This window comes from Geotrypetes seraphini, chromosome 17 (genome assembly GCF_902459505.1).
Source record: "Geotrypetes seraphini chromosome 17, aGeoSer1.1, whole genome shotgun sequence".
Lineage (NCBI taxonomy): Eukaryota > Metazoa > Chordata > Amphibia > Gymnophiona > Dermophiidae > Geotrypetes > Geotrypetes seraphini.
Window position 1 is genome coordinate 14,548,184 of NC_047100.1, and position 27,363 is coordinate 14,575,546.

Sequence of the window (27,363 nt, forward strand, 5' to 3'; positions counted from 1 at the left end):
AAACCCAATTCCACTAACCATTAGGCTACTTTTCCATTTCCATTTTATTCATTCATCTAACCTGTTGCAGTGTACGCATGGATCGGAAATTGGTTAGAGAACAGAACGCGGAGGGTAACCATAAATGGGAAATTCTCAGAATGGGAAAAAGTGACCAGCGGCGTGCCCCAGGGCTCGGTTCTTGGTCCCATTTTGTTCAATATTTTTATAAATGATCTGGAAGATGGAACATCTTGTAATATAATCAAGTTTGTGGATGATACAAAACTATGTCGGGCGGTTGGCTCTCAAATGGACTGTGAGGATCTTCAGAAAGATCTAAATCAGCTGGAAACGTGGGCAATAAAGTGGCAGATGAATTTTAACATAGACAAATGCAAGGTGATGCATCTGAGAAAGAAAAACAAAGAACATGAATACAAGATGTCGGGGGTGACATTAGCCAAATGCGAACAAGAAAGGGATTTGGGGGTGCTGATAGATAGAACCCTAAAGCCTATACAACAAACAAATGGTGGTTGAAAGCAGCAGTTAGGATCTGCATACTGATAGCCTGGATTTGGCGCTAAGGCCCTGAAGCAGTGGTTACCGGCCACGAAACGATCGTCGGCCTGACCTGTTTGTGTTCAGTGGTTTTTACCATTAATCATTCTCGGCTATTTTTTGCTCCCACCTGCTAACTTTAAACTTGTGCAAAAGTTTTTTGCCTATGATGCTTTGGTGGAAGAGTGTGGATCCATCTCTCCGTTTGTCTGAGGCTTTTCTTTCACTTAAGTAATAAGCTAGCTTTCTTGGCTTGTGTGGTGCTTTTGTTTTGGAGTGATATTTCTGAATTTCCCTCCATTCCTCCCTGTTTTTTGTATATTTTGTAGTCCTCAAAGATTTTGTGATATGAGGAATGTAAGTGTTTTAAATAAAATAATTAAATAAAATAAATGCAAAAAATCTTTTTATACCTATGAACTTTTAGCATTTAGCATGCATTGATTCCCTTAGTGCATTTTAAGGTATGTTAAACCCTAACGCTATATGATGAATTCCCCTCTAAATTTCACAGTTGCATGCATAACTGGCACTATTCTATAACCTATGTTTGCAATTTGCACACTAAGGGCCTGATTCTGTATAGGTTGCCCGGTCTGAGCAGCTGCCTAAGCAGCTTCTGAGAATCACACATGGGCGTCCTATACAGAATTCTGTCTGTCCTAATGGAAAGACACCTAACCCCACCTAATCACCCCGATTCTCTAACCATTGTCCAACCGGTGTCCATGTCACAAGTGCCATTTAGAGAATCGCGTTGTCGATGAACTGATTGCAGCAAGGGAATCTCCCTTAGAGATCTTGCCAATTAGAGTCTTAGGCCACTCCTAGTGCATCCCAGAATTCACTGGGAAGGAGGCCTAAGACTCTGGTTGGCTCAGGTGCCTAAAGCCCCTCCTCTGGGAGGGGCCTTAGGTGCCTGGGCCAGTCAGAGCCTTAGGCCCCTCCCCGGTGCATCTGGGGAGGTATAAACAATATAAAAAATTGGTATAAAGAACAGTATAAAAAAGAACGGTTTAAAAAAATGAATAAATACATAAATAATGGTGAGATCTATAACTGGGATGTCTGTATGACCAGTCTGCTAAGAATGCTGGTCCCAATGGTTGCTTTTTGTGCTTTTTTTCATTTGGACCTTTTTTAAAAAATGGTTCAAAAAGACAGATGCCGAACCATCTATGTCAAACCAAAAAGATAGATGGTTCAAAAATATAGGACTAACATCTAGGAAATGGTCATTTGGGGGTGGGGTGGGGTGTAAAAGAAGAAATATTTTTTAATGGTTTGAAAATATTTTTTCTCTGCTGGATTTTGGGGGAAAATGTCCAACATCAGATTTAGATATCGTATTGAAAATGCCCCTCTCTGTCTTGCTTTTATTGCTCTCGTTTTTCAAAATATGATTTCATTGGTCTAACATATGCTGTTCTTGCATGTCTGTAGCACAGAGGCTCAAGCAAGCCTTGGAACCTTGTGATACTGAATACCCGGCATTTGTCTCGGAACGCACGATAAAGGAGACCACAGGCAATATCGCTTGCAATGGCTGTTTCAAGTAAGCCTTTCGACATTTTTCTAGATTTGTTTGGACGAGCTTTAACTGTTTCATTGAGCTTATGTTGCAGCCTGTGCACTTCTAGTTGCTATCTTATATCTTGAGGTATTTTAATCACCTCTGACAAGATGCCATGCCTCTTATTATGGAGGTCATTCAAAGGTTTGATAACATTCTTGAATTAAAGCTATTCACTGCGTCCTACCAGAAAGCTTGACCTAACCTAACCTTCTTGTGACCTAAGAAATCCACAGAAATTAAAGACTCCAATCACATATTTGAGGAAAGATGCACGCTCCTTTTCCTAAGGGTGTGTTTATAAAAAGTGCAGATCAGGGGAGAAGAACCCCTTAATGGCTGAAACTATGACACTCGTTGATGAGCCAAATGTTAAAGCCCCTTCAAGCTGTGCTCTTCATGTTTCAGGAAAGTAAAACCTGCTTTAGCTGTTACCTAATGCAGAAAGCAAGAGCAGGACACTTAAATACTAGTATTGGATATATTTTTTTTCTGTAGAGAAATAGTAAGTAGTCATTTTGACTGAACTACCTAGTACTTGGGATGCTATTTTGAAAGGAGAGGGTGAGATATTTTCCTGTTATGCCCTATAGTCAAATAACACATATCTATTTATTTACATTTCTTATATACTGCTTCTATTTGAAGTGGTATACATTCAGACTATTTACATTCAGAGTATTTCTCCCTGTCTGTCCCGGTGGGCTCTCAATCTAACTACAGGTCCATGGGCAATGGAGGGTTAGGCAACTTGCCCAGGGTCACAAGGAGCAGCATGGGGATTGAACCCACAACCTCAGGGTGCTGAGGCAGAGGTTCTAATCACTAAGCCGTTCCTCCACTCCATAGTATGCTCAAGGTAGAAACATAGAAACATGACGGCAGATAAAGGCCAAATGGTCCATCTAGTCTGCCCAGCAGCAGGTAAGACTGCAGTTAACTGTGAAAATTCCATAGTACATGCTCACTCTACAGAAAAATGAAAATGATCTTTGGCTAGGAGATTAGAAATTAAACAGTTGTTTTTAGGTTCACCATGGCACTGTATATTTATTAGTTATGTGAAAGGCAGCTCTATAAAGAGCGCCTATATTTAGATGCCAATTACACACCCCAGTGTTTAAAATAGGTGCACTTAACATAGAAACATAGAATATGACAGCAGAAAAGGGCCGATGGCCCAACAAGTCTGCCCACTCGAGAACCCTCCCTCCAACTAGTCTGCCTACTTAAAGACCCTTCTTCCCTGGAGTATCTATCGATTGAGCATAACTCTGTAGTACTCCCACCTGTTTGTCCCATCGACTCTTGAAGTCGAGCTCGCTACTGGCCTCGACCACCTGGCGGGGAAGATCATTCCATCAATCAATCACCCGTTCGGTGAAGAAGTATTTCCTGGTGTCACCATGAAATCTTCCCCCCTTAAGTTTTAGTGGATGCCCTCTTGTCGCTGTGGGACCCTTTAGAAAAAAGATTTCCTCCTCCACTTTGATGTGGCCCATGATGTATTTAAATGTTTCTATCATGTCCCCCCTTTCTCTGCGCTCTTCAAGAGAATATAAGCGCAGTTTGATCAGGCGTTCTTCATATGGGATGTCCTTAAGTCCTGAGACCATCCTAGTGGCCATTCTCTGTATCGACTCCATTCTCTTCACATCTTTTTGATAATGTGGCCTCCAAAACTGGGCACAGTACTCCAGGTGAGGTCTCACCATGGATCTGTATAACGGTAGTATGACTTCCGGCTTTCGGCTGATAAAGCTCCTTTTGATGCAACCCAGCATTTGTCTGGCCTTCGCTGAAGCTTTCTCCACCTGATTAGCAGCTTTCATATCTTCCCAGATGAGAACTCCCAAGTCCCTTTCTGCAGTAGTTCTTGTTAAGTTTTCACCGTTTAAAGTGTATGTTTTGCATGGATTTCCGCTCCCAAGGTGCATTACTTTACATTTCCTGGCATTAAAGTTTAGTTGCCAAATACTGGACCATTTTTCCAATACAAGCAGGTCTTGCTCCATAGTGTTGGGCCTGGTTGCACTGTCAGGTTCTGAGGCCCTGTCCACAACGCTGCATAGTTTAGTGTCATCGGCAAATAGTGTAATTTTGTCTCGAAGTCCCTGAGTCAGATCCCCAACAAAGATATTAAATAGCATTGGTCCCAAGACCGAGCCCTGCGGCACTCCGCTGATCACTCTCAAAGTTTTTGAGAGTGTGAATGATGTCACAAAACTGGCATGTATATCCTAGGCTCACTAGTTGCATGCTGGGTAACAACAAATGGATTGCATCAGTTGGCAAAGCATGGATATGCTCTGAGTGTACTGCCTAGCAACGTGCATACCTGATAAAACAGTATCAGGATGTGCACATGGCAAGTTTATGCCCGCGTTGCCCTGGTGTAAACTGACACGTCTGACTTTTGGCATACTAAACTGGCGTTGCACTGCTATTCTATAACGAGTTAGGTGCACTTTAACGCATTATTGAATTGGCACTAAGGGCTGGATTCTGTAAATGGCACCTATACTGGCAAGCATATTGGAGAAAAGGCGCTAGCCGCATGTCAATCATGCCTCGTGCCTAATGGCACCCATCAAAAAAACGTAGGCACTGGTAATACAGGCCAGGGTTTTACTGGCTTACATTGCAGGCGCCTAAGTTCTTTAGAGGATCGTGTCTAGCAGTGCCTATATCTGTCTCCACCCCCAACATGCCCGCTTAGGCATTAGGCACGATAGGTGCTATGCAAAAGGTGCCTAGCTTTCATAGAATCAGGTAGGTGCCTACAGACAGTGGTGTGGTTAGGGGGTGGGGGATGGACCGTCCCAGGTGCCGTCTTCATGCGAGGTGCCTGCAAAAGCACCCCCATTCCCCGCATACCTCTTTAAACGTTCACCAGCTCGAGCAGCATCTTCTACTTGCTGCTCGTGCCAGCGCCGTCTCTCTTATGTCGTCACTTCCTGGACAAGGGACCAGGACGTGACGTCGGAAGGGAGCCGATGCTGACGCGAGAAGCAGGTGGAAGATGCTCGTGCTGGCAAACATTTCAAGAGGTATATAGGGGGCGCTCAAGCGGTAGGAATGAGTAGGGGAGGGCCACACGGTGTGGCAATGCTGGGCGCCAATGCCTTTGGCACCAACCTCCCTCACTACGCAACTGCCTATAGGCTAATTAAAATGATTTAGTTTCAATTAGGAGCTTGTTAAAGCTCATAATTGACGTTTTTAAGGTGGTTTGGGCAATTAAGGCCCTAAGTGTACTTCTCTGTCTTCCCTACATTTCGGTACCACATTATCGAATCACCTCTTTAGGCCCAAATTCTTTCTATAGTGCCATAAGCGGTGCACACAAACACATGTGAGTTGCACACACAACTTAACCGTCCCCGATAATTAGCAATTAACACCTCTTAACCAACTCTAATTGGCACTAATTAGAAGTTATGCTCACAAATTGATAGGTGCATTCTACAAAGTGGTGCTCATCGGTTCTAGTGCATGACGATCAACAGGGAGGGTAGCCGGGGAAGGCGCACGAGAGTCGCTACAAATTTCACACACTGTTATAGAATATGCCCAATCCATGCACGAGTTCTTTCTGAACGTATATGGTTCAACAGCTCTTAATAGAATATTAAATACCAATATACGTAAGATGCTTAGGGCCTTAACGTGCGGAATAGCGCTAGCCGCTACCACTTCCTCTTGAGCCATAGCGCGTGCTCATCCGGTGCGTGCGCTAAAAACGCTAGCGCAGCTTCGTAAAAGGAGCCCTTACTTTATTTTCGTGTATATATATATTTTTTCCATCTGGATATTAAGCCTGTAGTCTGCAAAAGCCCGTCCCATAGTCATTAATCAGTGTCCGTGTATCTTAATCTGCTTGCTTTCCAGTGCAACAAAATTCTGTATGTCTTAATTCTTAATTCTGTCATTTGTTTAGAGTGAAAAAGTTGGTTTTTTTTTTTTTTAAAAACCTAGTCGACACAGTGGACCGTTAGGATCAAAGCTTGATGCAGTGTATATTTAATGTATAAATTCAGAACATGACAGAGTCCTTTCTGAAGACCTTTTGTGTATTTAGGATAGGAATTCCTTTTGCAATGCTCAATTTCTCCTTGTGACTGGGACCGTTCGCATTTTAGCCTTCGTCTGTAAATCAAATATTATTTGTGGTTTGCTAAGACCACCGCCATGAAGTAGAGGCTGGTTCCACATCTGTTCCTGTTCCAATGTGATAGAGAAGCCATTAAGCAGCAGCTTAAGAAAAATATCAGAGGATTTCGCTCTTTTATCTGCTCTGGCTTATAGAAAGCTTCCACAATATTAAATTCAATAAATAATTTATGTTAGGAGAGCACACATAGATGTTTTCAAACTAAAATAATGCCATCACATCTAACATAATATATTTGTTCAAAAAAAATTGAATCATATTTATCATGTTCTAAATGATTCCATGGGAAAGCCTGGATTAAAATATGAGAATCACAATGTGATACAGTGAACTTGGTAGTTGTGGAAAAGAATTAGATAATTAAGGAATTACAGTATATTAGGGTCACCTAGAAAATCTCTTTAAAAAAAAATTGTAGCCATGGAATTAGTTTCAGGAACATCTGTCCTCTCTTGGGCCCTTCAGAATTCTTGATGTTTGACAGCTTAGATATACCTACACTTTTTTTTTTTCTGCTGCAGGGTATACACTGCAATTTTTCAAATTACAATTCAGTTCTAAATAATAGTGATTGTACCTTTCTGTGCCTAAGTTTACTTGTAATCACATACATAAGACATGCTGCTAGGCTGGCCTAGTAGCTCAGTCACAAAGCATCGTGTTGTCATGAGGAGGACTTATTTGGGCTCCAGGGTCAAATTTCTGCTCCCTGGGTCAGTTGGGGGTGGAAGAAATTCCAGTCATTGCTCTATAATGACTTCTGGGGGACAATTCTCTAAAGTGTGCCAAAATGCTGGTTAAACATAGAAAGATGACAGCAAATAAAAGCCAAAAGGACCATCCAATCTGCCCATGTGCAGCATCCACTATCTCTTCCTCTCCCTAAGAGATCCCAAGTGCCTCTCCCACGCTTTCTTGAATTCAGACACAGTCTATGTCTCCACTGGAAGACTATTCCACGCATCTATCACCCTTTCTGTAAACCAGTATTTCCTTAGATTACCTCGTAACTTCATTCTATGCCCTCTCACTCTGGAGCTTCCTTTCAACCATGTAGGTATTTAAATATCTCTATTATATCTCCCCTCTCCCACCTTTCTTCCAAAGTATACATATTGAGATCTTTGAGTCTGTCCCCGTATGCCTTATGACATAGATCACACTGACCATATGCAAAATTAATAACAGGATCTGGGCACCCAGAATAGAATAAAGAACTGGGTATTAGCATGTCGACATTTGCATGCCAACATTTAGGTCTACCCACTTATACCATATGTAACGCAGGCATAAATACACTGCTCCCTCAATATTCGCAGGGGTTAGGGGCAGAGCCGGCCCACAAATATTAAAAAACCGTGGATAATATTCGGGCCGGTTCTGACCCACTCCCCGCCTTCCCCCGGAATCCCGGACCTTATCTTAAGCCCTCTGAGACTCCATGGAACCGTACCTGGTGGTCTAGTGGGCTTTCAGGGCAGGAGCGATCTTCCTACGCTCCTGCCCCGTGCAGATCACTCATAGGAAATGGCTGCCATGAGCTCCTATCGTAGTCTGTGTTATGCCCAGATATTCAATGCCAGGCCATGGCAGTGCACTGGCACTGAGTATCCCGCTTTATGCAGCCAGCCATCTCTTATCTGGTTAAGTGAGATATTCAGCCCTTTACTGCCTAAGTAAAACCTGACTGTGTTTTATGTGGTCCAATTTGGTTAACTTAGGCGATTAAGGGCTGAATATCGGCACTTAGCCACATAAGCGCCAACTCTGGTCCCAGACTGCCCACAAAAAAAAGCAGTTAATACTGATCTTCAGTGGCACTGATCATTAAAGCCTAGATTTTATAAATAATGGCTAAAGTTAAGCAACTAGATCAATGTGCCTGGCCAATCTAGGTACCTAACTTAATTTTTCTGCATTAGCTTAATTGACGCTAATAATTGAAAGTGCCATTAATAAAACAATTTTAAAGAAATTAATTAGCTGCTAGACGCCTCCCACTTCAAGGTAGGCATCTACACCAAGGTACCTACCAGCAAGTAGGTGTGGATTGGGGCAGATTCAGGGTGGATTTTGGGTATGGTTCAATTTAGGCGCTAGTAAGCACCTAACTTAGGTGCACTCAAGAAAACCCCGGCCTAAATGGCAGCGTGCCTACTTGCATTAAGATCACTTAGATGTTGCTAGGCACAATTTTATAAACAGCACCCAGTGGATGATTGACAATGGCGCTCAAACGGTGCCTCGGATTTAGGCGCTGTCTATAGATTCAAGGCTTAAGTGTCTCTGAATATCAGCAGTTAGTCCCACACAAGCAATGTAACCGGCTAGGAACCTCATCTGCCTAGTTAAATATCTTTGTATATTGACCCCCTAAGACAGGGGTAGGGAACTCCGATCCTCGAGAGCCGTATTCCAGTCGGGTTTTCAGGATTTCCCCAATGAATATGCATGAGATCTATTTGCATGCACTGCTTTCAATGCATATTCATTGGGGAAATCCTGAAAACCCGACTGGAATACGGCTCTCGAGGACCGGAGTTTCCTACCCCTGCCTTAAGATGATAGAATACCGTTTAGTACCCAACTAACTTACCGGCATTCACAAATCTGTAACATTCATGCGCATACATGTTAACAGTACTCTGTAATCTGAGCATGAAAATGCAATGGTGCATATATTTAGGCGATCACATTATAGATTGAGAGAGGCTGTCTGTCTTATCGTGAATGAACATTGACTCTTGAGAGAGCCATGGTCGATGGCGCCTGGCCAAACACCATCACTAAAAGGACCGGACTAGGTGAGATAATTACAAACGACGGCTCATAGGGCCATCACTCAATATTTCCTGCTGAGCTGGAAACCCATAGAAGCAAAAAGAAGCTGCTCAGTCAAAATGCAAAAGGTCAACACAAAGCTACAAGTGGTAACGTTTTAGTGGACTAACTATACATTTTTCACTAGGTTTTGACAGTTGCCTCCCCTTTATCGAGCCAAAGCCAAATGAACAGGCTAATGGAAAAGGTGGTGTTTATAATATAAATCAGAAGGTGAAATAATATAAAGCCAAAGTAAATCAGAGCTTGAGATGCAATGGTGGTATAAAGTAAAAAAGGTTAGGGCGAGGAAGAAAAGCTGGAAGAGGCGATATGTCAGAAGGGCAGAGAAAAGAGCAGGATTATATCTGGTAATGACTGAGAAAAGCTATGGTCCTTTGCAGGATGCATTCTACCCATTTCTGCCAGTTTTCACATGCTTTTCCTTTGAAAATTGATGGCGGTGCAGTGCATTCGTGCACCTTTGCATCTGCTTTTTGTGGGAGAAGATTTCACATGGAAAAGAGTGCGCACAAGTTTGAAAATACAACTCTACGAGTACATGTTAGTTTCTGATCCTCCCAAATATGCTCTCAGGAACGCTTCCCATAAATGCAGCTAGAACTCTACATATTGTGAAACAACTTGCATGCTTTTATCTAGGTTGGAGAAGGACAGTTATCAGTAACTTTGAAAATTGTTCTCTCTTTTGTTTTCCAGTAGCTAAATAATAAAGAGTAACACTTTTGCCTAGATATTAAACCAATCGATAGTCACCCTGTGGCAGACAGTGCTTTTTTAAATTGACTACTGTGGGCAAATTTGAGACCAAATATTCAGTGATAACCCATATCTCTGAAGATCTGGGTCATCGGAGGCTCAAAGAAGTTATCCAGGTACTGCTGATATTCAATGCTGGTACCTAGACAGCTATTCAGGCAACTTGGGACTCTTATATAGTTCCCAGGTATAGGCACCGAACACTGAGGGCCTGATTCTGGAAACAGCGCCTGCCGCGGTAGACACCTGCAAAACGAATACCTACCTTCGTGTTCATCACTGATAGGCATCATTTCCAGAATTGCATCTATTTTCTTCTATAGACACATTAAATGCAGGACAGAATTTTAGAGGCCTGTATTTAAGGCGTCTGACTGTCACCTAAGCACACCTATAGATGCCTAAGACCATGCCTACGTCAGCCTTAGGTGTCTGTAGGTGTGCCTAGATGTCTCCATATATGTGCAAATAATGCCTACATTGTAGATATTCGCCCTATCGATTACAAAAAAAACAACACGTGTATCCTGATTGGTCCATTAGACAGCTGTAGGATGTCTACCACTGCCTACAATTGGGACACCAGTTTTAAAATTAAGTCCTGATTGTTCCTAGATAACTTTTGACTTTACCTCTACTCCGCCCCTGAACCATTCTGCTACTAACTGTCTAGTGCCCCGGTAGTGACCATCTGAAATTCAGCAGCACTAGCAGCTTTAGTGCACGGAATATCATGTGGAGAACTGTTCAGCATGGTTTAGGGGTCCTTTTATGAAACTGTGGTAAAAAGGGGCCTTAGAGAAAATTAAAGTATTATGGGATAGATGGCAAAGTTCAGTTGTGGATTAGGAATTGGTTATCAGATAGAAAACAGAGGGCAGGGTTAAATGGTCATTTTTCTCAGTGGAGGAGAGTAAACAGTGGAGTGCCGCGCCGCAGGGGTCTATACTGGGACCAGTGTTATTTAACTTATTTATAAATGATCTGAAAATTGGAACAACGAGTGAGGTGATTAAATTTGCAAACTGTTCAAATTTGTTAAAACACATGCGAATTGTGAAAAATTGCAGGCGGACCTTAGGAAATTGGAAGACTGGACATTCACATGGCAGATGAAATTTAATGTGGACAGATGCAAAGTGATGCACATTAGCAAGAATAACCTGAATCACAGTTACCGGATGCTAGGGTCCATCTTGGGGATTAGCGCCTCAAAAAAGGATCTGGGTGTCATCGTAGACAATACGATACAACCTTCTGTCCAATGTGTGACGGCGGCCAAAAAAGCAAATAGGATGCTAGGAATTATTAAAAAAGGGATAGTTAACAAGACTAAGAATGTTATTATGCTCCTGTATTGCTCCATGTTGCGACCTCATCTGGAGTATTGCGTTCAATTCTAGTCTCCTTATCTCAAAAAAGATATAGTGGCACTAGAAAAGGTACAAAGAAGAGCGACCAAGATGGTAAAGGGAATGGAACTCCTCTCGTATGAGGAAAGACTAAAACGGTTAGGGATCTTCAGCTTGGAAGAGAGACGGCTGAGGGGAGATAGGATTGAAGTCTACAAAATCTTGAGTGGAGTAGAACAGCTACAAGTGGATTGATTTTTTTTACTCCATCAAAAATTACAAAGACTAGGGGACACTCGAAGTTACAGGGAAATACTTTTAAAACCAATAGGAGGAAATTTTTTTTCATTCAGAGAATTGTTAAGCTCTGGATGTGGATGTGGTAAGAGAGGATAGCGTAGCTGGTTTTAAGAAAGGTTTGGGAGGAAAAGTCTATAGTCTGTTATTGAGAAAGACATGGGGGAAGCCACTGCTTGCCCTATATCGGTAGCATGGAATATTGCTACACCTTGGGTTTTGGCCAGGTACTAGTGACCTGGATTGGCCACCGTGAGAACGGGCTACTTGGCTTCATGGACCATTGGTCTGATCCATTAAGGCTATTCTTATGTTCTTTGTTTTCAAACTGCTAAGGCCATTTTTACTGCAGCTAGAAAATGGCTGATTTTCCAAATTAATGGCCATACACTACTGTTGGGAAAGTAGGGCCAGATAAATGGTCTTCTCCAAAAAGGGGAAGAGGCCTGAAGAGGACCAAACAACAATTTTATTAAATAACAGGTTAGAAATGTCAAGGCTGGTTTTGATAGGAAATATCTTTTTATTTTGTTTAAGAACTGTGCAATGAACATAAAGAAGTTTTCTTAAGGGTTAAGTACCTTTATTGAAGTAAATCTGTATAAGCCTGCTCCCTTTGGATAAAACTAGTGCTTGCTTGTTTCAAATTTGTATTTAGCTTTTGTTTTGAAATTGGGAAAACTTTTTAAAATCTAAGAAAAGAAGAGCTCTTATTGTCTACCACAAAGCTATGACTCAACATGGGGCCATGTTTCGGCACTTAGAAGCCTGCATCAGGAATCTGCAAAGAATGCGTGTGGGTTGTAACAACTGTGTTTGATATTACAGCCACAAAAGTTTGTGCCTATTTGTATTTCCAAGATTGTGTGCTCTCACTTAATATTTATAGGATTGTGCATTTACTATAAGATTGCGACTCCTGATCAAGTTTATTTTGATTTTGATATACCACCTATCTACCAGTCTAGGCGGTATACATATAACTTTAAAAGTACGACTTCTGCCTTGGCTCATCCTGTGCCGAGAGGTCTACGGACTTTTTTGAAGCGTGCCTTATTGTTTGGGAAGAAAGCTATTCTAGTCCATTGGTTGGATGCCCATCCTCCTACTCTGACACAATGGCGATCCTTAATGATTTATCAATTGAAGATGGAGCGATGTGACATTTCTGACATGGACTCAGTGAAGGGCCGGCAATTACAACTTCATTGGGAGCCTTTCTGGGCCTCTTTGACCGGGTATGCTCATAGCCATGTATTGAATGTTTGATTGAGTATTTTAGTATGGTTTGTGTCTTGTGCTCTTCTGCTGCTCCATGCCTTATTTAAAATTTTTTAATTTTTTTTCCCTTTTATGGGTGGGGGGTGGGGTGGGGTGGGTTTTCTGATATTGAAAATTTGGTCTGTGTTGTATTCTTTGGATTGATGGTTTTTGCTTGTGCTTTTGACCAATAAAGAGTTTTTGCAATAACTTTAAAAGAAACAGAGAGGGAATTAAACAAAGTTATCAAAGGGCGAGACACATACAGACAATGGACAGTTTGGTACAAGAGGTAGGGAGGAGATACTAGTTACTTTTGCATATGTATATAGTACTCCCCTGAAATTTGTGAGGGTTATGTTCTCGGAATGACCGTGAATGTTGAAAAAACGTGACTATCGGAAGAGTAGTGTAATTGGCACTCCCCCTCCTCTTCTCTTGCTCTCTCACCGACACCAGACAGAACACAGACCCAACAGCTCCCTCAGGTCACAGCAGCAATAGCCGTTTCGCCCCCAGCCCCCTCACCTCCCTCCTCCCCGCACCAGCCTCTGGCGTGAAACCCAAAACTCTTCTTTCCACAGTTCATGCGCCCCGCCTCTTCCTTCATGCCTGCGCAGTTTAGTGAAATGCTGTTGGAACCACACGAGCCCCCCGTAGGCTCAAAACCTCACTGTCTGAAGAGTTTGATTTCAAAGTGCACCTGCGTCATGGAAGGAGAAGCAGCTGAAGACGAGCGTCAGATAGGCAGGCGCAGGGAGGAGGGTTTTAAAGGGAAAAACCCCCCGCAAATTACTGAGTCCGCAAATTCGGAACCGTGAATTTGTGAGGGTATACTGTACTGCTGGTTTTATAAACACCTACTTGCATGTATATACCATTATTCTTCACTCTCAAGTTGATCATAAAATTAGTCTGTTATGTGCCTATTTGGAGTATTTTTTACTCCGTCAAAAATTACAAAGACTAGGGGACACTCAATGAAGTTACAGGGAAATACTTTTAAAACCAAAAGGAAGAAATATTTTTCTATTCATAGAATAGTTAAGCTCTGAAATTGCCAGTGGTTGTGGTAAGAGTGGTTAACATAGCTGGTTTTAAGAAAGGTTTGGACAAGTTCCTGGAGGAAAAGGCCATAGTCTATTATTGAGACAGACAGGAGGGAAGCCACAGAATGTTGCTACTATTTGGTAATTCTGGAATCTTGCTACTCTTTGAGATTCTGCATGGAATGTTGCTACTATTTGGGTTTTTGCCAGGTACTAGTGACCTGGATTGGCCACCATGAGGACAGGCTACTAGGCTTGATGGACTATTGGTCTGACCCAGTAAGGCTATTCTTATTATTGTAAATGGGTGGATCTGTTCTTTTATAAATTTAAGACATATCATTTTAATGCTATGTTTGGGTGTCAGGTTGGGGGGGGGGGCATGGCTGTAGCAGTTGGGGATTCTTTCTAAGCTGAGCGTAAATCCTCTACCTACAGACCTGCCAATGGCTGGGGGAACGGGACTGTTTCACTATAACATTTTCAATAGTGAGGGACCACATAGAACCTGCCTTTCTTAATGACCAAAAACACAATACTGAAGCCCCCTCCCCTCCTTCCCTCCCCCCTGGCAGCAGTGCAGATGGAGGACTTCAACTCAGCTTAAAGGGAACAGTGTCTGTCACCTGTGGGTCATGTTAGCTGATCTTCTCTTTATGTTCATGAAATGTGCTTTCCTATATGAAGTTGGAGTTTCTTCCCTTGGGATTTACTTAACTATTTTGTTTGTAAACTACCAAGACCTGTTTAGATTGAGCAGTATATCAAGTTTAAATAAACATAATAATAATAATTTAACGTGAAGAGTATTTCAGATATGATTGATTCTTCTAATGCATATGTAGGTTAAACTAAAGCGCAGTGTCTGAAAAATGGAGGTAGAAACATTCAAATCGTCCATAAAATCACTGTTATTTCATAGATTATGTATTAACTTTTCTCCTCGTAGCACTGAAAAAAAAATACATTATACTCCAGATGTTAAAGTGGTGCTTTAACACAGCCAGCTCAACAGTCTGCTGCGTTGGCATGCCTCCCAAACGGCATATATCACTAAGAATACAGACGGACTTTAAAGCTTCCTTCTGTTGAGCGCTTAGTACCTTATACGCTTCCTAAAACAAAACAATATTTTAAAGCTGCTTAGGTTTTATATAATTTAAGGACTTCTCCGTGCCAGAAACTCCTCGGTCCTCTTCCAAGTGGCTCTCCACTTCCTCCACACGGGGCCTGTCAGCTCAGGTTTCCATGAGAAGTTCATAGGAAGATCCCAGCAGGACTCATGGACACTGGTTGCAAGGCATCCACGCCTCACCCCAAATTGTGGATAAAATAACTTGTAACAAAAGTAATTTCTTCCTTCGAAGCAAGTGCTTCACTATAATTTAGAACCATCTATCCTTGAGGAAACATTAAAGCACTAGTTCTGCTTGAAAAACTGCTTAGAATTTGAAAACTGCATACCCTTGGGGTTAGCATTGGTTTTCTAGTAGGTTCTAAGCTGTGCTTATGTGTGCATTGCTACCTCTCTGCGAATTGTCTTATTTTTCAGTTCTGGGCTCTTGTCCTAAAAGTTGTAGTGGGTTTTTGCAAAGTCATTTTTCTTTTAGTCTGAATGAAAGAAAGATCCTGCAACCTAATCTGTACAATATTAAAATCTCAAAAAGTTAAGGTTCAGTCTACTTAATACGAGCTCTTATTTCTAGTCCTCCAGGGTTCATTTTATCTGGGATAACAGGGAAATGACCCATTTCGAGATCAGGTTCCTTTTCCTTGTTTGTGGGATGGTGACAGAATTCCAAACATGTGGGATGAACACAGAGAATCTCTAATTACTACTACTACTACGATTAATTATTTCTCGATCGCTACCAGACGTACGCAGCGCTGTACAGAGTCACAAAGGAGACAGTCCCTGCTCGAAAAAGCTTACAGTCTAAACAGACAAGACAAATGAATGGTATACATTGAAGAACTAAGGCCAACACTGGGCAGAAACACAGTATGACAATTTGGTTTAGGATGGGCAGGGGAGGGCTTTGATGGGAACTTCATTAATTTGGAACATGAAGACAGTGCTGGGCAGATGTTTACAGTCTGTATCCCCACAAATGATGAGATGGTTTTGGATAGGCTGGATTGAGCTTTGACTGTAACTCCAGTATTTGGAACCTAAAAACTGTACCAGGCAGACTTCTAAGATCTATGGTCCAGAAATATCAAGGAAAAAAGACAATTTATATAGGTTGTAACTACTGGGCAAACTGGATAGACCATCTGTTGGATGGATCAAACTGTTGTAATTTACTATGTTACTATGTATGTATTCCAAAAGACCTGATTTACCCATCCCATGATCAGGGCTACATATACCAAAAGGCACTATCACATTACTGCACACTAATAAGCATTAATGAGTATTATTTACTACTAGCCTCATTTAATGCAATAAAAACTATTTACAGGCAGTTCCCGAGTTACAGATGCCCAACTTAAGTAAGACTCGTACTTAAGAACACAGTTGAGGCTTCATTTTTCCAGTGACATAGACTCCTACACTTTTCCTGCAGCAGATTCAGGAATGATGCATGGCCACATTAAGAACAGTGTGTGGTTGTTCTTAGAGGGAACACTGGTAGGGACAGTTGGTCCTTTTGTCAGCTGGGAGCAGAGGTAGGCAGCAAGAATCTTAAAATCTACAAGTTCTGAGTTGCATACAAATCCAACTTAAGAACAGCTTTAAAAACATAACTCGTTCTTAACCCGGGACTACCTGTATTAATAATAAGCATTAACACTCCTAACTTCTGTGCGCGGAAGAAGAGCGGTACTTGGGGGCTGATGGTTTCTGATCTCAAGGTGACAAAACAGGTAGAAAAGGTGAGAGTCAAAGCCAGAAGGATACTTCAGTGCATAAGGAGACGAATGGCCAGTAGGAAAAGGGAGGAGATAATGCTGTTGTATAAATCTCTGGTGAGGCCCTGTTTGGAATACTGTGTACAAATTTGGAGACCCCACCTTCAAAAAGATATAAAGAGGATGGAGTTGGTCCAGAGGGCTGCTACAAAATTGGTTGGTGGCCTTTGTCATAAATCTTATGGGGATAGACTTTGAGAACTTAATATCTGGAAGAAAGACGGGAGAGAAGGGATATGATAGAGACATTTACATATCTCTGTGGTATTAATGAACAGTATGAGAGTCTTTTTCAAATGAAGGAAAACTCTGGAAGGAGAGGGCATAGGATGAAGTTAAGAGGTGATAGGCTCAGGAGTAATGTAAGAAAATACTTCTTAACAGTAAATGCGTGGAATAGTCTCCCAGTGGAGGTGGTGGAGATGAAGACTCTTTCTGAATTAAAGATAGCATGGGACACACATGTGGGATCTCATAGGGAGAAGAGGAAATAGTGGATGATGTGGAATAGCAGATGGACCATTTGGCATTTATCTGCCATCATGTTTCTATGTTTCTTAAAATAGCAGCATACTTTAGTAAATCTAGCCCTCTCTCTGTGAAAGAGATGGGTTATGGTTAATTGAAGGTTCCATGGCATTAGTGATAGGTAAAGTCAGTCTTGGTTTCTCATTTATTTATGCAAGAAAGTTAGACTATGCCCCTATGCTCATTCCCCATAATTCTTCCCGGTCCCTTCGTTCGACATCACAAAATCTCCTAACGGTCCCTTCATTGAAAATCATAGGTATTAGAAGACAGGATATGTTCTCAGTAATGGCCCCCCAACTGTGGAACTCACTTCCCCAGTATATTAGAGAGGAAAAAGACCTTAACCAATTAAAAAAATTTCTTAAAAGTTATCTTTTTAAAGACGCATTTAATATCTAATTTTAGACGAAGATTCTTGACTCAGTCTTTTACCCATCCTATTGTTTTTTCCCTGTTGTTATCTTTTTTCTTAAACCAAGAACATGTAACTTTGCCCCTCCATCCCTCATGTTTCGTGTTTGTCTTAGATCTGTAAGTTTGAAGTTACTTTGTTTAAATTATATAACACTATTTTAAGTAGTTGTAACCTGAATAAGTGATTCATCAAATATTAATAAAAACTTGAAACTTGAAACTATATTCCATGAAGGTAAAGCTTTGGACTCCCTCAGCTTGTCCTTGATGACATTTGACCTTTCTTTGGGTTCCCTCTTTGTATCCTTCATTTGGAAGTACATGCACTTCTTTCCATGGGACTCCAATGTCCTCTTTGTTCTTAAAGTGGTATTCTCATTTCAGTTTCTGCTGCTGCTCCCCTGGAGGCTTCTTCCTTAGAGCATGTTTAATGTTCCCCTAGCTCAGTGGTTCTCAAATTTATCCTTGGGGCACACTAGCCAGTTGGGTTTCCAGGATATCCACAATGAATATGCATGAGATAGAAACATAGAAACATGATGGCAGATAAAGGTCAAATGACCCATCCAGTCTGTCCATCCACAGCATCCACTTTCTCCTCCTCTCCCTAAGAGATCCCATGTGCCTGTCCCAAGCTTTCTTGAATTCACATTCAGTCTGTGTCTCCAACACCTCTACTGGGAAACTATTCAACCGTCTACCACCCTTTTTGTAAAAAAAAAAAAAAAAAGTATTTCCTTAGTTTACTCTTGAGCCTTTAACTTTATCCAACACCTTCTCATTTCAGAGCTACCTTTCAAATGAAAGAGACTTGCCTCATGCGCATGTATGCCACATATATTTAAATATCTCTATAATATCTCCCCTCTCCTGCCTTTCCTCCAAAGTATACCTATTGAGATATTTAAGTTTGTCCCTATATGTCTTATGATGAAGACCACTGACTATTTTAGTAGCCTTCCTCTGAACTGTCTCCATCCTGTTTATATCTTTTTGAAGGTGTGGTCTCCAGAATTGTACATAACATTCTAAATGAGGTCTCACCAGAGTCTCAGGGGCATCAATACCTCCTTTTTCCTACTGGCCATACCTCTCCTATGCACCCTGGTATCCTAGGTTTCATGTCACCTTTTCACCACCTTTAGATCATCACATACCGTCACACCCAAGACCCACTTCTCTTCTCCCAAACTGTACTGTTTCCTCATGTTTTTGCAGCCCAAATACATGACCTTGTATTTCTTAGCATTAAATCTTAGCTCCTAAATTTCAAACCATTCTTCAAGCTTTGCTAGGTCCTTCCTTGTGTTATTCACACCACCAGGGGTGTCTGCTCTATTGCAGATTTTGGCATCATCTGCAAAGAGGCAAATCTTAACTGACAACCCTTCAGCAATATCACTTACAAAATTGTTAAAAAGAACAGGCCCAAGAACCGAAATTTGAGGCACACCACTGGTAACATCCCTTTCGTCAGAGAGATCTCCATTGACCCTAACCCTAACCCTCTGTCGCCTTCCACTCAACCAGTTTCATACCCAGTCCATCACTTTGGGGCCCATTTTGAGGGCACTCAGTTTATTTATTAGACACCTGTGTAGAACACTGTCAAAGGCTTTCAGATGTGAATTAGGTTTGTTTTAAAGTGCTTACTAAGCATAACTGAGGCACTGCTCAGAGAAGACCAGAAATTGGATAGACCCTTTCCAGAGGGTACCTTGCTCTCTTGCATATTTCATAGGACCAGCTTCGTCACCACACTCATTGCAACAGCTAAATAACACATCACCACTTCACCCAGACCTACCACCAAATGTCAGGAAGACAAACTCACAAATAGCAAGAATATAACTCGTACTGTAAGTAGGGCCCAGATGCTATAAAAGACGCCTAAAACTAGTCACCTAACTCAGTATGTCTAGCCAATTTAAGTACCTAACTTAATTATTTAATCAGCAGTGATAACAAGGTTAATCGGCTTAATAATTAGCTTGTATTAAAATGAATTGCTGGATAGGCGTCTAAACTGGTACGCACTTACCGATTTCAGGTAGGTTCCAAGCAGAAAGTGGGCATGGTTAAGGACAGATCTTTCCATGTAGGTGCCTAAATTGGACTTAGATGCCTGGCATAGTAAATGACCCCAGATAAAGACCTGAACGGTCCATCCAGTTTGCCCAATAGTTGCACACAATATAAATCTTAATTAAATTATCTTTTTTCTTTGATATTTCTGGACTATAGACCGTAGAAGTCCGCCCGGTACAGTCCTTAGGTTCCAAATACTGGCATAAGTAGGGGATACTTAAGTTTTTGACACCAGTGCTTAAGTCCAATTTAGGCGCTGCTTGGTGCGATTCTATAAACAGTGCCTAACCTAAGATTGGCAGTTGCTATGCCTTGTGTTCTTCAGGACCTATTTATAGGTGCCATTTATAGAATTGGGGCCTAAATGCCTTTCTTTGATGGTACATGCTTGGTAGGTGGGTGTTCACATTGATCGAGTCTGAGAGGAGCACGGGTAGGGTGCAACCTTGTATATGCAAAATTAGAGAATGCTATAACTTTTGCCTATATGTCCTCAATATAGGGACTGGGTTAAATACTCATGAGTAAACGCATATGTGCAAATTTACCCAGTTACGCTAGTATTCTATGAAGAAATATAGGAGCCGACTTTTCTTAAGATAATAGGCTCTAAACAAGCATGTTCATGGTACTTAAAATAGGTGCTGCCTTATAAAATTGTCCTCTTAAAGGTTAAGGGGCTGATTCTACAAACGATGACCCAATTGTAGGCAGCAGTAGACGTCCTAACGTTGTCTCACCAAACAATCAGGATGCATGTTTTTTTTAAAATATCCATGCCGTGAAGGACACCAACAATATAGATGTCTGACTGAGGCCTACTAGTGCCCAAGGCTGGTGTGGTTTCCACCGGGAGTGGCCTTGGGCTTCCATAAGCATTCCTATGCATCTCTGTAGGTGCAAGGCAGATGCCTTAAATGTAGGCCTGTAAAATGATCCGTTAGAAAAAAAAGATGCAATTCTCTAAAGAATGCCAATGCGTGATTGACACACAATTGGCGGTCACTTCTAAGGCGGCCACTAAGATCAGCGGCCTTTAGAGAATCAGACCCTAATTCTATAACAGGATGCCTAGAATTAGAGAGTAACTTTTCTTTATAGAATAGTTTCAAATTTGAATCATATTTGATAAATTGCTCACTGGAAGAATTTTCTGAGTGGTTTGCGTTAAAAATGCTAGGAAGAGAGACGGTAAAGAAGTTGCAATATCCATAAAAACAAATGCACCTAAATGCAGGTGCCCAGTGAAAGAGTTGCTCTTCACATGTACAGTGTAGTCCTCATCCAGTCGCCATCCTGTTTGTCAAGCTTCTGTGTTAACTGTTGGCATTGCCATGTGCTAAAAACGTCTACTGTTTACGGTTGCTTAATGAAGATACTTGCCAAACCAAGGGATGTGATGATGTGACACAATGCCAAACTAAAGGATGTGGTTGGGCAGAGTACGCTACGGGGATTCAAATAGGGATTGGATGGATTCCTGAAGGATAGGGGGATTGAGTGATACAGATAAGGGTAGATAAGAGTATGGAAAGAGTAAAGATAAAAACAAGGGGGCTATAGGGCTAAATCAAGTAAACATGACAGGTCATGGACCTGATGGGCCGCCGCGGGTGCGGACTGCTGGGCGCGATGGACCTCTGGTCTGACCCTGCGGAGGCTAATTCTTATGTTCTTATGTGCAAGTGCTGTGGCCACACAGGGTAAAATTTGCTCCTAGCCCACCATCTCTTCTTATTGACTATGGCGAAGGGGGGGGGGGGGCGCAGTGGGCTTGTTGCGCAGGGTGCAACTAAAGCTTAATACAGCCTTGATGCAACATTTCTTCTGCTGGAACTGTCTAGTCTTTCTATATTCTCCACTAAACTCCCTTGAGTTGTCTATAGATCAGCCTGTCTTCAGCTTTTCCTCACAATTTATTTCTTCTTCCTACACCAAACTAATTCCTAATCTATTACAGTCATTTTAGTCACTGTGTTACTAATTTATGGCATTGCAAGTCGTAACTCAAAACTCACTTCTTGTTCATAGCCTTTTAGGATTAATGTTTGGTTCCTCATCATGTTCTCCCTTGATACTGAACCAAGAACACATAATTTTTCTGCTCTTCTAATGTTTCTTCAAGTGCTAGCTAAAGAAAGATAAATAGAAATACCCAGAAATTACTGAAAAAGTTGTGGAGATATTCAACTGCGTTGCATCAATTTGGAAAATCTCCAAAGCATTTATCGAAAAAGGGACATTTGGTTCTAAAGAGCTAAAAGGTTGTCTCATCGTCAAACTGATGGACAAGATGTTCTCTGATGACAACTAGCCTGAGAAAAGAGGCAGAAAAGGAATTATTCTGGGAAATAACATTTGTCATAACTATTTATTTGCACATCTTATCTCAGCATTTTCTTTGCCAATTTTAAGTGTGTGATGAATTTATATCTTGTAGCAGCACAGGACTGTTTTATTTCAGTTGCTGGCTGGTGTAACTGAAGCCTCCTTTTTATCTAATGTGGGTTAGGTTTACTTGTATGTTTCTGAGACATTCTTACTTATGCAGTCTTGCCAATCTTGCCTGCTCAAGGATTCATCCTCTTCCCTCTTTTTTTTGAATGGTCCTCCAATAACAAAGCCTCACTGTTATCATGCTAGTGCAGCTCTATGGTCCATTGGCTCATAAGTGTATTACAAAGGCTTACGGTAACATAGTAACATAGTAAATGAGAGTAGATAAAGACCCATTACAATTTCGTTTTTCTTTGTTTTTCTTGGCCTTAGTCCTTAGAAGTCCACCTGGTACTGTCCTTAGGTTCCGCTACTGGAGTTGCCATTGAAGCTCACTCCAGCCTATCCAAACCATGTCCTTTGTGGGATTCAGACTGTGAAAGTTTGCCCATTCATATTCTAATTAGAGATCCACTGTGTTCATCCCATGCTTTTTAAAACTCTGTCACCATTTTCCTTTCCACCACCTCCTTCGGGAGGACATTCCAGGCGTCCACCACCCTCTCCATGAAAAAGAATTTCCTAACATTACTCCTAAGTCTACCATCCCTCAACCTCAATTTATGTCCTCTAGTTTTACCAATTTCCCTCCCTGTCCCTCCTCTCCTCCAGAGTATACATGTTGAGGTCTTCTAGTCTCTTCTTCTACTTCCTTTGGCGCAAACTCACTACCATTTTTGTTGCTTTCCCCTGGACCGCTTCAAGTCTTCTTATATCCTTGGCCAGATCAGCCTCCAGAACTAAACACAATACTCCAAGTGGAGCCTTACCTAGACCTGTATACTTTTTAACAACCTAGCACATTGTAGATCTCCAATTTAGAAGTAGCTCGGTTTGAAAATAATTACAGTTCTATTGCAAATTGCTATGATACCTATGGGAGTAGAATATCAATAAGAACATAAGAATAGCCACACTGGATCAGACCAATGGTCCTTCTAGCCCAGCCACTGTTGGAAACAGGATGCTAATTCAGGTCACAAGTACCTGGCAGAAACCCAGAGTAGCAACATTCCGGAACCCCGGAGAATATCAAGATTTCATGCAGAATCTCAAAAGTGTAGCAAGATTCTGAAATCCCAAATAGTAGCAACAGTCCATGCTACCAATCCCAGGGCAAGCAGTGACTTCTCCCATGTCTGCACTGTGGACTATGGGAATAATTTTTATTCTTTCTATTAGCATTATTTGTAGAAAACAAAGAAGTGAGACATATAGATACCCCAGATTCTTTTAAACTTTAATTCACCGTAGAAAACTACAAAGTTCATGTATGGATGCAAGACTAAGGGCTCCTTTTACTAAGCTGCATTAGGGCATTAACGCACGGAATAGCACGCGCTACAATGCCACATGTGCGCTAGACGCTAATGCCAGCATTGAGGTGGCGTTAGTTCTAGCCGAGTAGCGCGGGTTTAGCTCGCACTAAAATCCTGCGTGCGCTAAAAACGCTAGTGCACCTTAGTAAAAGGAGCCCTAAGTTACAGATGTCTTCTGAGTTAGGCACCACTAGGTGCAACTATATAAATAGCACCTAAATTTGATTGACACAGTAGGTGCCTACTGATTTAGGTTTATAGAATAAGGCCTAAATTGCTATTTACCTGCATAAATGGCTTTGACAATGATCTTTGCCAAACTTTCGAATAATGAACAAGAGGGCATTCGGAAAAGTTGAAAGGGGACAGATTCAAAACGAATGCTAGGAAGTTCTTCTTTACCCAACGTGTGGTGGACACCTGGAATGCGCTTCCAGAGAGCGTAAAAGGATAGAGTACGGTACTGGGGTTCAAGAAAGGATTGAACAATTTCCTGCTGGAAAAGGGGATAGAGGGGTATAGATAGAGGATTACTGCACAGGTCCTGGACCTGTTGAGCTGCCGCGTGAGCGGACTGCTGGGCACGATGGACCTCAGGTCTGACCCAGCGGAGGCATTGCTTATTTTCCTATGTTCAAGCAGAATAAACTGTACGTTAAATTTAATATCTACTTCTTGAATGCTGTTAATCAGTTCAGTTTTCAGGAAATTCCTACTGATCGTACATCAGAGGAGTTTGCATTAACACCCTGTCAAAAATCTATCTCATGCATATTCATTAGGGATATTCTAAAAAAAACAAAAACCACAAAACCCCCAAAAACTGGCTTCCAGCCCTTGAGCTTTGGAGGTCTTCCACCCCTGGCTTAAGAGAATTTCTAAACTAGGAATTGTAGCCATAAGGAAAAGTATACTGTTTATTCAAGATTCATTTTTAGATTGTGATCTGTAGGTTTAATGTAAGAATAATTGAGATGTCACAGTACATGACCCTTTAAACCACATTGGTCTATTGAAAAAAAGGACATGTGCAATCTGTTTCTCTGTTCCAAGTGCTACCTATTGAGATTTCATTGGCATGTTCCATAAGATGGCATACAAAATTGTTTCTTTTTATTTGTCCCCGTGTCATTCTCTAATCCAGATTACCCTTGCTTTATTCCACTAAAGGTATTAGTGGAATAAAGCAAGGTATTATATTGTACAAAGAATTCAGGTTTCATCAGGACTGATAGAGCTACTGGAACACCATACTTTCTATTCTAAAAATGTTGGAACAACTTGCTAAATGCCTCTAGGGACACCAGGGGTCAAAAGTCCACTGATGTTTCTTGTGGCCTGGATAATAATTCACTTCATCTTCGCTTGTCTCAAGTACAAACAAGAGACTCCTACTGATTAAGTCACAGCACAAAAAAGCATATTGATATACTATTTTGCCACATGAGAATTTTCCAGTGGATATTGTTGGTACCTCAGACTGCAGGTTAGTGAATCCAGCAGTAAAGTTATTTTTGTGTTGCTGCAGCTGGGATATTTTGCACCTTCCTAGCCGTAGTAGTACAAAAACGACTCCAAGTTATGTCCACAGTCTTTAGGGCCCCCCCTAAATAAAACCCTAGTCCCCAAAACATCTTCCCCGCATCCCCAATCTGCTTTTCTCAGCTCCCAACAACTCCCTCCCCCAGCACCTTCCAAGAATCCCCTTGATGGGTAGTGACGGGTCACAGGTAGTGCTCCTATCAATCGAAAAAGGGGGTATTTCGGATAATCCAAAACATATTTTTAAAACAATTTTTAAACACACTAGTGTCACAATTAATCTGTAACTCAATATAACATCTAACTCCTGTTTCATTTAAAACCGTTCATACGGTACCCCATTTCAAAGACAAACTCTCCCAAGTGAGAAATAAACATATAGGGGCTGTGAACTCAGTACATAGAACCTCTTATAACATATATGCTATTTCAGGTCCTTATCCTGAATTGATGGAATGACATATACTCATTTACATCAAACCTCCTTCCCACCCTTAAATACAAACTTTATTTTTATCTTAACTTGGGTTAAAATTGTTTTAAGTTATTTTATTTAATTTTCATATCAAATACAAAAAAACAAACAAAAAAAGAAGAAAGACTAAAACTGTTTGTGTATCCAACATCAATTGGAGAAGGAATAGCAACACTTACCTCAATAGCTCTCTGCCAACGCCAACGTTGGTTAACATTCCAATACCCGACGCTCTACTTCGTCAGAACGTTTCAGCTATAAATCAGCTTTCCATCTCATTATTATTTAAACATATAGTGCAGTATAAAAACTCCCATGGAAACTGCATTATTGATAAATAACCTATGCAATTGACAATTAACATGTGTTATTTCCTTAGCACAGTACTCTGGGGACAGGGAAATATCCACTCTGGGGACAGGGAAATATTGCACCTAAATTGCAAATACCAATCAGCTAAATCCCAAGGAAAGACAGAAAGAAGTCAGGCCACCACAGGAAGGAAATATATCCAGTGTCCTACTTCCAATCTCAACCATAGGCCAATCTGGTAATGCTGTTCCATCTTCACAACAACTAGGATGTTGCAGTCAACCGCTGTAAAACCAAATACCAAGTGCCAGTGTTTGGATGAAATGTATCACTTTCAAACCAAACACTACATGGGAAAATAGTAGTGGTTGGGAAATGAAGGCCTGACTGGAATGAGCAAACCGTTCAAAGTAGACTTCAAACCAAACCCATTTCAGCCTCACTCGAGTCTGATGGAAAAGATCAAGGTTTTCCCTGTGAATCGGCTTCAGGTTCTCCAGTGGTCTGCTAAAGTGGATGGTCAAATCAGATCGGTTGAATCAGGTGGTTGACCTCTGCTTCCTAACATTTTCTAACAGAGACATTTTTTAAAGATTGAAGTATTTTGGTCAAACTTTTGCATCAGGTTCCCTGAAGTAGGTGTCGAAACAGGGTCCACGTCAGAACCTGATTTTGTCAAGCTAAGTAAAAAGAGATCTTTCTTTCTTTCTTTTTTTAAACTTTATTCCTGTTTTGGAGATTTTGCTATGATTATAAGAAAACCTTGTGTTCTATGATTATACCTTGAGCCTAAATCTAAGACTAGTAACACTTTTGCTGTCTCTGTATTTCTGAGCACACTTAAAATATTCTGCATTTAACGTTTAATTCCTTTTGATACACCTTAGAAATTGCAGGAATTAAGGGTGTGCAGGAATTAAGGGTGAACACTGTGGTGTTCACATATTCATATAACCTCTATTAAAGACATTAATGTACACTTCTTCCTCCATAGTTGCGTTTTCAGCATTCGCGGTTTCGATTATTCACGGTTTTTAGCTTGCTGTCTCCTCCCCCCAAATTACATCTGCTTGCATAGAGAAATCGCTGATTCTAAGCGTTTACAGAGAAAATCGCCGATTCCCAGCACTTTCTTCACCCTGTTTTGCTTCTCCTTCAGGAACAGGCCAGGTCTCCTACCATGTTATTCGCGGTTTCACCATATTCACGATGGTTTTTAATAGAAAACAGCAAATAACATATAAAAAAGTTATTTACGGTTTTTCTGTATTTGCGGTTCTGTTAATCCCCTATCACAGCAAATATGGAGGGAGAAGTGTATTTCTTTGTACTGTCCAGCTCTTCACAACAGTTCTAAAAGATATATGCAGGAATTGTAACCATGAGAATTCTTTGAGACACACTTGTTTTACAGAGGTCATT

General features: G+C 41.2%; 1 protein-coding gene across 5 annotated transcripts in view; it reads left to right on the forward strand.

The window, feature by feature from the left end:
* CACNA2D3 (calcium voltage-gated channel auxiliary subunit alpha2delta 3) overlaps window positions 1–27,363 on the forward strand; it is a 797,511-nt gene that overhangs the window by 758,694 nt on the left and 11,454 nt on the right. For 4 of the 5 annotated variants that reach the window (XM_033926567.1, XM_033926568.1, XM_033926565.1 and 1 more), the window contains one exon: window positions 1,987–2,098. In XM_033926567.1, the coding sequence (XP_033782458.1) occupies window positions 1,987–2,098 (112 nt within the window). Of the gene's footprint in view, window positions 1–1,986; window positions 2,099–27,363 lie in introns of those variants that run through there. The other variant, XM_033926569.1, reaches the window with a different exon arrangement.